The sequence below is a fragment of the Mobula hypostoma genome, chromosome 27 (genome assembly GCF_963921235.1).
Source record: "Mobula hypostoma chromosome 27, sMobHyp1.1, whole genome shotgun sequence".
NCBI lineage: Eukaryota > Metazoa > Chordata > Chondrichthyes > Myliobatiformes > Myliobatidae > Mobula > Mobula hypostoma.
Window position 1 is genome coordinate 26,290,656 of NC_086123.1, and position 9,387 is coordinate 26,300,042.

General features: G+C 47.1%; 1 protein-coding gene across 1 annotated transcript in view; it reads left to right on the forward strand.

Moving 5' to 3' along the window:
* Window positions 1-8,078, forward strand: part of scarf2 (scavenger receptor class F, member 2) — a 103,224-nt gene extending 95,146 nt beyond the window's left edge. The window contains exons 10-11 of the mRNA XM_063034102.1: window positions 2,419-2,571; window positions 5,640-8,078. Coding sequence (XP_062890172.1) covers window positions 2,419-2,571; window positions 5,640-6,874 — 1,388 coding nt within the window. The 3' untranslated portion in view covers window positions 6,875-8,078. The remainder of the gene's footprint in view (window positions 1-2,418; window positions 2,572-5,639) is intronic.
* The last annotated feature ends 1,309 nt before the right edge of the window (window positions 8,079-9,387 follow it).

The following is a 9,387-nucleotide window of genomic DNA, read 5'->3' on the forward strand; positions in this document are numbered from 1 at the left end:
GCTATGGAATTGATAGGCTAAACCTCGCTCACCTTCCTTTCTCCTTCACCGCGCTAATGCAGAAGCACCAGACAGGTGGCTTATCTGCGAGCTTCCAGGGGTGTGCTGCACGCGAGATGGTCAGCAGTCTGTGATGCATCGCGACACTTCCCATATTGGGCTATGCCTTGCAGTTAGTGGCATTATAGCGTCCCTCTCCGGTTCAATTCCTCTGAAATTAAGTTAATAATATATCAGAGGGGCTTATCCCAAGTGGACATAGAGTTGGGCTACTTCTGAAGTACCTGGGATGAAATTCAGCCCCACACACACGCGCACACACCTTTTGTGTTGTGGTCCCAGTGTCTGTGTGCTACCACTCCAGCTTTCACACAGTGGCGGTCTGAAGAGAACAGGAGGCAGAAATGTCATCTAATTAATACTGGGTTAATGGTCTGCTCTACATTCACAGTGGAGAGCATCCTAACTGGTTGCATCACAGTCAGGTATGGAAGCAGCAATGTCCTTGAGGGGAAAAGCTTGCACAAAAAAAGTTCAAAGATCAAAATAAATTTATTATCAAAGTATACATACCATAGGTAACCTTGAGACTAATTTTCTTGCGGGCTGCTTCTGAAACAAAAAGTGGTGGATACAACCCAGTCCATCCCAGGAAAAGCCGTCCCCACCATTGGACACGTCCACAAGGAAGCATCATTCATCAGCAAGAACCCACACCATCCAGGCCATGCTCTCTTTCTGCGCCTGCTGTTGGGAAGAAGGTCCCATGCCAACACAAGGGATTCCGCAAGAGCTGGGAATCGAGAGCAACCCACACAAAATATGGGTGCTTTGCTGTAGCTTGGTGGGTGGTGGGCACTGATGCTTTTTACTGAAATGGGAGGGAGAAGGGGAGAGGTTGATGCACTGATGCTTGCTGCTGCCTGCGTGAGGGAGAGGGGTCTTTGGGGTTCGAACGTTTTTCTGTCATTCATTTTTTTGGGGTTCTGTTCATCGTGAGTGTCCGCGAAGACAAGTATTTCAGTTTGTATACGGTATACATTCTTTGATAATAAACAGAACCATTTGAATCATTTGAAATACTGGAGGAACTCCGCGAATCAGGCAGCATCTATGGATGATTTCTTTGTCCATTCACGCTTCCCCACTTATCTCCCTCCTGACACAGTGACAGATATGCTACACTTGCCCATACACTTCCTCCCTCATCTCCATTCAGGGCCACAAACAGTCCTTCCAGGTGAGGCAACACTTCACCTGCGAATCTTTTGGAGTCATCTATTATACCTGGTGCTCTCGGTGCAGCGTCCTCTATATTGGTGAGACTTGACGTAAACTGGGGGACTGCTTTGTCAAGCACTTTCACTCCATTCGCCAAAAACGGCCAACCATTTTAATTCCTGTCTCCCCTGTTCCGACGTGACCTTCTCCTTTGGCATGACGAGGCCACCCTCAGGCCTCCAACCTAATGGCATGATCATCGATCTCGCCTCCTGGTAATTTTTTCCCCCTATCAAATTCCTTCTTCTCTAGACCTTTACCTTCCCCACTGACCTGGCTTCACCTTTCACCTTTCACCTTCCACCTTCTAGCTGATCGTCCTTCCCCTCCACCCACCTTTTTATTCTGGCATCTTCCCCCTTCCTTTCCAGTCTGAAGAAGGGCCTTGGACCTGCTGAGTTCCTCCAGCATTTTGTGTGTGTTGCTTAGGTCCCATACCACCAGGTTCAGGAACAATTACCCTTCAACCAACAGGCTCCTGAACCAGCGTGGATAACTCATTCACCTCAACATTGAACTAATTCTACAACCTATGGACTCAACAAATCATATTCACAAAATAATTTGTTTGTATTTGCACAATTTGTCTTCTTTTGCACATTGGTTGTTTGTCCGTTTTTGTGTGTTGTTTTTCATCGATCCCATTAAATTTCTTTGTATCCACTGTGAATGTCCACAAGAAAATGAAACTCAGGGTAGTATATGGTGACGTATATGTACGTTGATAATAACTTTGAACTTTTAAACTTTCGTTTTGAACTTTTCATTAACACTCAATAAAAGGAGCCACAACCCCCATGAAGTGTAGGATTGTCCCATTGACAGAATAACGTTAACCATTGAAGGATAGGACAAACCAGAATATTAAATCAGAGATAGAGAATCCATTTATCCAGACAGGCATACTAAATCTGTGGTGTAATTTTCCAGTGGTATAATCAAGGATGAATTACAATGAATCGTTATGATGGAGCAAAGAGCTGGGGAGCAGGGGACAAGAGGATCCGGTGGGTTATTGTACACAGTGTTCTCTAGACCACCCTGGCAAAAGCCATGTAATTCAATGCTGAGTGGGTGGTGTGGGCTGTAGGTATTTCTTTGGACTGGATTTACTATTCCCGTGTTATTCCTTTCCAGTGGCCCATCACGATATGGAGAACACCCTGAACTGTAGCTTCATTGAGCCACCTTCAATGATGGATCAGCCTTCCCCCTCTTGGTCTTCCCATGGCTCTTTCTCATCTTTTGATACAGCAGATGATGGCCCTGTGTATTGTGTGCCTCACGAGGGTGAGTACGATACTTGCATATGTGTGTCCAAAACTAGATTAAAGTTGCCTTTCTTTGTTTCTGAGTTAACCTAATCATACGTTGAATTAAATAGCGCAAGATCTTTTATCAGCTGTTGAGTCAAGGGGGGAGTGTCTTTATTATTAATCGTGGAGAGTTGAGAACTGCTTACTGGTATTTGTGTTGAGAGGAATGATTACAAACTCAGCAATAATTGAAAACCTTACTAACCATTAAGTTGTCTCTTTCTCCTTTCCCATACTGGAGACTTTAATGGAATGAGTGTTATTAGGACTACCACCAAACATATCTTTATCTCCCCCCTTCTCTGCTTTCCACAGGGATTGCTCCCTCCAGGATTTTCTTGTCTATTCGTCCTTCCCCACTAATCTCTCTTCTGGCACTTATCCTAAAGTGCTACACACCTGCTCATTCATCTCCTTCCTCGCCTCCATTCAGGGCCCTAAAAAGTCCTTCCAGGTGAGGCAACACTTCACCTGTGAACCTGCTGGGGTCGTCCATTGCGCACGGCGCTCCCGATGGGGCCTCCTCTACACTGGTGAGACCCGGCGTAAAATTGGGGGACTGATTCCTCGAGCACCTTCACTCCATCTGCCGAAAGCGGAACTCCCGGTGGCCCAGCATTTTAATTCCCATTCCCATTCCCCTGCCGACATGTCGGTCCATGGCCTCTTCTTGTGCCAAGACGAAGCCACCCTCAGGGTGGAGGAGCGAAACTTTATATTCTGTCTGGGCAGCCTCCAACTTGATGGCATGAATATCTATTTTTCTTTCTGGTAAAAAAAAAATCCATCCCCCTCCCTCTCTTCTTCTATTCCCAACTCTGGTCTCATGCCTTTTGCCTCGCCTCACCTACTTATCACCTCCCCTGGGTCCCCTCCTCCTTCCCCTCTCCTATGGTCCATTCTCCTTTTCTATCAGATTCCTTCTTCTCCAGCCCACCTGGTTTACCTTTCACTTTCTAGCTAGTCCTTCCCTTTCCCCCCGTCTTATTATCATGTCACCTTCTCCCTTCCTTTCCAGTTCTGAAGAAGTGTCCCTGCCCAAAATACTGACTGTTTATTCATTTCCATAGACGCTGCTTGGCTTGCTGAGTTCCTCCAGCATTTTGTGTGCCTTGCTATTAGGACTGGTTGTCAATAGTCCTAAATCTGTCTGTTGGAGTAGTTGTTACCATCAACAACTACTGTAGCTTTTGGTTTGTTTAAGGGAATCCTGTGGTGTAGTAGGTTTTCCACAGGCACTCCAGTTTTTTCCCACATTCCAAAGACATGCTGATTGAAAGCTTAGTTGGCTCCTGTAAAGGATCCCAGATTTAGCTGTGTATTCGGAAAAGAGAATAGGTTACAGAAAAATAAAAGAGGGAAATAGGGCTATATGGGACAGTACTGACAAATGGAATAGGTTCAATGGCTGAATAAAACCTTCTACGGTGCAAAGTCTTAGGTATATATGTATTTATAGTAGTGAGGGAGCTGAAGACTTTTGCACAGTACTGTAGTAATTTTATGCATTGCACTATACTGCTGTTGCAAAATAAACTAATCTGAGGACATAGAAATATAGAAATTAGGTGCAGGAGTAGGCCAATGGGCCCTTCGAGCCTGCACCGCCATTCAGTATGATCATGGCTGATCATCCAACTCAGAACCCTGTACCTGCCTTCTCTCCATACCCCCTGATCCCTTTAGCCACAAGGGCCATATCTAACTCCCTCTTAAATATAGCCAATGAACTGGCCTCAACTGTTTCCTGTGACAGAGAATTCCACAGATTCACCACTCTCTGTGTGAAGAAGTTTTTCCTAATCTCGGTCCTAAAAGGCTTCCCCTTTATCCTCAAACTGTGACCCCTCGTTCTGGACTTCCCCAACATCGGGAACAATCTTCCTGCATCTAACCTGTCCCATCCCTTTAGGATTTTATACGTTTCAATAAGATCCTCCCTCAATCTTCTAAATTCCAATGAGTATAAGCCTAGTCGATCCAGTCTTTCATCATATGAAAGTCCTGCCATCCCAGGAATCAAACTGGTGAACCTTCTTTGTACTCCCTCTATGGCAAGAATGCCTTTCCTCAGATTAGGGGACCTGAGTAATGATAACCCTGATTCTGATATGGGTCTCTATTGTTGATTGAGAGTGGGAAGGGGCCCGGGAGAGGGCGATCATGGTTGGGAAAAGAGGAAGGGAGAGGAGAGGGAGTGGGAAGAACCAGAGAGACATTCTGTAATGATCAATAAACCAATTGTTTGGAATCGAATGATCTTGCCTGGTATCTCAGGGATGGGTGAGTCTGCACCCGTGCCACCACCCCGCACCCCCTGCCACTGTTCCGGCACTCCCCTGCCACCTTCTCCACCCCCAACGTCCTTTGCTCCCACCAAATTTACAAACCCGCCCTCTGCTCCACGTTAACAAATACAGTACTGTGCAAAAGTCTTAGGCACCCATACATGCCCAAGACTTTTGCACAGTACTGTATTCTGTCTGGGTAGTCTCCAACTTGATGGCATGAATATTGATTTCTCTAACCTCTGGTAATTTAACCTCCCTCCCTCTTTCTCTCTTTTCCATTCCTATTTCTGGTAACTCTCCGACCCCTTCTCTCCTCCTCACCAGCCCATCATTTCCCTCTGGCGCCCTTCCTCCTTCCCTTTTTTCCCCCATGGTCCACTGTCTTCTCCTGTTCACCTCCTTCTTCTCCAGCCCTTCACCTCTTCCACCGACAACCTCGCAGCTTCTTACGTCATCCCCCTGCTCCCACCCACCCACCTTCCCCCTCACCTGGTCTCACCTATCACCCGCTGGCTTGTATTCATTCCCCGCCTGACTTCTGTCCTCTTCCTCCCCAGTCCGATGAAGAGTCTCTTAGCCTGAAATGCCGACGGTTCTGCCCCCTCCATAGATGCCTCCTGACTTTCTGAGTTCCTCCAGCATTTTATGTGTGCGTTGATTAAGACTGCCCGCATCTGCAGAAGCTGTTGTGAATATGAAATATAGTGCGTTCTCAATGGCAATGTCCTGACATTCACTTTGAATCTTACAGAGAGTATTATGGAGAGCAGTGTCCGTGACAAGGCGAACCTGGCGGAAAAGCTAGCCCCTCCAGTTAGTGAAGAGGACGCTGGGGAGTACACGTGCTTGAAAGGCGACCCCAATGACATGCTGCTTCTGAAGTTGTCAGACAGTGAAGCCTCCAGCAACGGCTCTGGCTCGACCAGTGGAGCAGTGTACGCCAAGGTAGCCCGACTGTCCAAGCAGTCTAAAGACAGCGACAACAGTATCAACACCAACAGCAGCAGAGCCACCAACATCAGCGGCAAGCAGCCCTCCCCTGAGAGGACCAAACCTCCCCCTCCCGACCCGTCAACAAAGCCCAAGTTATCCTGGATTCATGGCAAATTTAACTCCAACCAACCTAACACGGCGTCAACTACGAGGTCTCCCTCCCTGGATAAAGCAGCCACTCAGACAGAGAGCCACCATATGGCTTCAGATGGCAGGAGAAAGAATCTGAGCGAATCCTCTGTTGGACTTTACGGCAGACAAGATGAGAAGAGAGCTTCCGGCGAGGTCAAGCTGAGGCGCAAGGACAAGGCCCACAGCCGGACGAGGGAACACGCACCCAGCGAACCCAGTCACGGCAGCACAGTGCAGAAGAACAAAACAAGCCCGGAGCAGATGCGGAATCTCAACGGCACCATCCAGAGCGCATCGAAAAGAAGTGGACCGTCGCCCCATGACAAGAAGCCAGCGGAGGGGAGGGAGTCGCAGAGAAATCCCCCACAGGCAAAGGGTAGGCCTGAGGTGATTCACCCCCATCTATCCCCAGAGACGGCTACCATGCTGGCTGCCCAACTCAAAGAGAAAACCCAGAGCCTAAATAAGTCAGAGGTGAACATGAGGCAGAACGGGCTGATTCCCACCCACCAGCAGCGGGAGAAGCCCACGCCCCCGCAAAAGGCCAAGCGCTCCTTTGGCGCCAACAGCCAGCGAGCGGTCATTCCGACGACCAGCAACCTTCAAAAGATGATCAGCCCCTCTCCAGAGCAGCAGGAGGCTGCGGGAGGCAGCGCCGGCGGTTCGACCCCGGAGAACTGCAGCTACCAGGAGCAGGACGGAATGAACTGTTCTCAGGCCAGACAGGAAACGGGTGAGCAGACACCCAAAAGGACACCAATTAAAAAGCCTCCGAGGAAGCGTAGCAAAGAGGCAACTTTGGAATCGCATCCAAAGACACCCACCATGTCCCCTCAGGTGATGGTTGTAAAGGAGTCATAACTAGAAACAGCATACTCCCACTGGCTGATGTCCACCTCACAGTGCAGCAGGGCAGAAGGGTGGTTATAAGCCTCATGAAAACCCGAGCTGTGTAGTTGTACTGCACTACAGTGGCCCAACCAGGAGCATCAGATAAATTACTAACTTTTAATATACTGTATGTATCTGAGTGTCTTTTCCCTCACTTACCCTTCCCTGAAGGTCAAATGTGGACCAACAACGCCAAATGAACTAAGTATTGTATTGAGTCTGATAGACGACCAAAAAATCTTTCCCATGATCTTATTTTGACTGATCAGCAGTAATGGTAGAGAGAGCCATTGATTATTGCAGATTGTTTATAGAGTTAGGCATCTTTCTCTGGGCAAAAGGATCCAACCTTTTGTGACATCTATTTCCATAAATTTTACAGCAGCAAAGCTTTCTCCAAAAAAGGAGCACATCAATTCCTCATCATTTGCTGTGGTCTTTTTCAGTATCAGATTGCTGGCTTTTGTATTTTATTCTTTTACAGCTCTCAGTGACTGAAACAAAACGGATTTAGAGGCTCAAGGCTGGGAGATGAAGGTGACGTGCCTTGCTTAAAAGTTGGTAACTTGCTTGATGCTGCCCTTGCTTCAGTGATTTCACTCAGGCACCTTGCTGGTGAGACGTAGCAGAGAGCAGGAGGTGGAGATGGGAGATTGGCAAGAACCTGAAGTTGGCAGGGAAGGGCTCATTGTTGGCAGGAGATGATGCCTGAAGCAGTTTAGAGTTTGCAGTAAATGACCCTGGAAAGCAGAGAGAGCCCGGTGAGCAGAGTTGGCGGTCACAGAAGGGATTGGTTCATTATATAAGTGTCACTGCTGATCACTGGTTTGCAGAGGTGGGAGTTCACAGTGAGATTTTCAAGTCACACTGTATTTGTATTAGCTTTCAGGAGCAACTTGCAAACATAGGTTTAGCCTCTCAAATGCTTTTGATGTATTTTACAGTTTTGCATATTATGTGCGTGAGACATTCGGTAACACTTGGCCATGCTGTCATCTGTGAGAGACGGAGAGGGGAAGAGCCTGAACTGGCTGGGATTACTGTGCTGCTGCCAGCACACTGGGACTCTCTACTCTTGGCGCACTATGTCCCAGCTTCTTTCTGCATACAATCATTTTTATGTGTTTTTTCCAAGTTTGATTAAAAATGCCAAGCAAAAAGAATAAACAAGCTTTCTTTCCTCATTTGCCTTGTGGTTGCGTTTCTCCCCTCACCCCCCGATCCCTCTCTCTTAACTGGATGTAGTCGGATCAATGTCTTTCCTGCGGAGTACGGAACAGTCAGGAGTTGATTCCAGGAATGTAAGGGATTCAGGAGTATGGAGAAGGGTGAGGGAGTTGTGTCTCCTCTGTGAGCTAGCCCACCCTGGTGTATCACCAGCCCTCAGTTTCAGTCCTGTTCAATTAAGTCTCTCATATGGGGTGCAAAAACAAAATATGGGGCATGCTGAAAATCTGAAATTAACAGTACTGTGATGGTAACTATTTCTCCTGCCACAAAGTACTTTCCACAAATTTTGTTATTACTGTTTTTTTTTTACACATTCAGAGTTTACGATTATTGGAAAGGATTGCACTGATTTTGAGGGAAAAAGCAATATTGAATTTTCATTAATTTTGCCAAGATTACAATCCTTTTATTTACGTACTGAGTTACACCAGAGAACAGGCCCTTCTGGTGCTGTGCTGCCTAGCAACCCCTGATTTGAAGCTTTATAAGTCGCTAGTCAGACCACACTTGGAGTATTGTCAACAGTTTTGGGCCCCTTATCTCAGAAAGGATGTATTGTTATTAGTGAGAATTGAGAGGAGGTTCAGAAGGATGATTCCGGGAACGAAGGGGTTAACATATGAGAAGCATTTGGCAGCTTTGGGCCTGCACTCGAATTTAGAAGAATGTGTGACGATCTTATTGAAACCTACTGAATGTTGAAAGGATTATTTAAGGTGGCTGGGGAGAGGATGTTTCCTCTGGTGGAGGTATCCAGAACTAGAGGGCACAGCCTCAAAATTGAGGGGTGGCCTTTCAGAACAGAAGGAAGGAAGAATTTTTTTTTTAGCAAAAAGAGTGGTGAAGCTGTGGAATGTTCTGCCACAGACCAGGGTGGAGGCCAAATCGGTGAGTATACTCAAAGCAGAAGATTGGTCGGGGCATCAAAGGATATGGTGAGAGGGCAGGTGTATGGGGTTGAACGTGATCCGGGATCAACCTTGACGAAATAGCTGAGTGGACTCAATAGGTTGAATGGCCTAATTCTGTTCCTATATCTTATAGTCTTAACCCCAGCCTAATCATGGGACAATTGACTATGAACAATGACCCTACCAACTGGTACATCTTTCGACTGTGGGGGAAAACCGAGCACCTGAAGGAAGTCCACGTGGTCATGGAGAGAGCATACAAGCTCCTTACAGCAGCAGGAATTGTACCTGGGTTGCTGGTACTGTAAAGCGTTGTGCTAGCCAGTATGCTACCATGTCAAT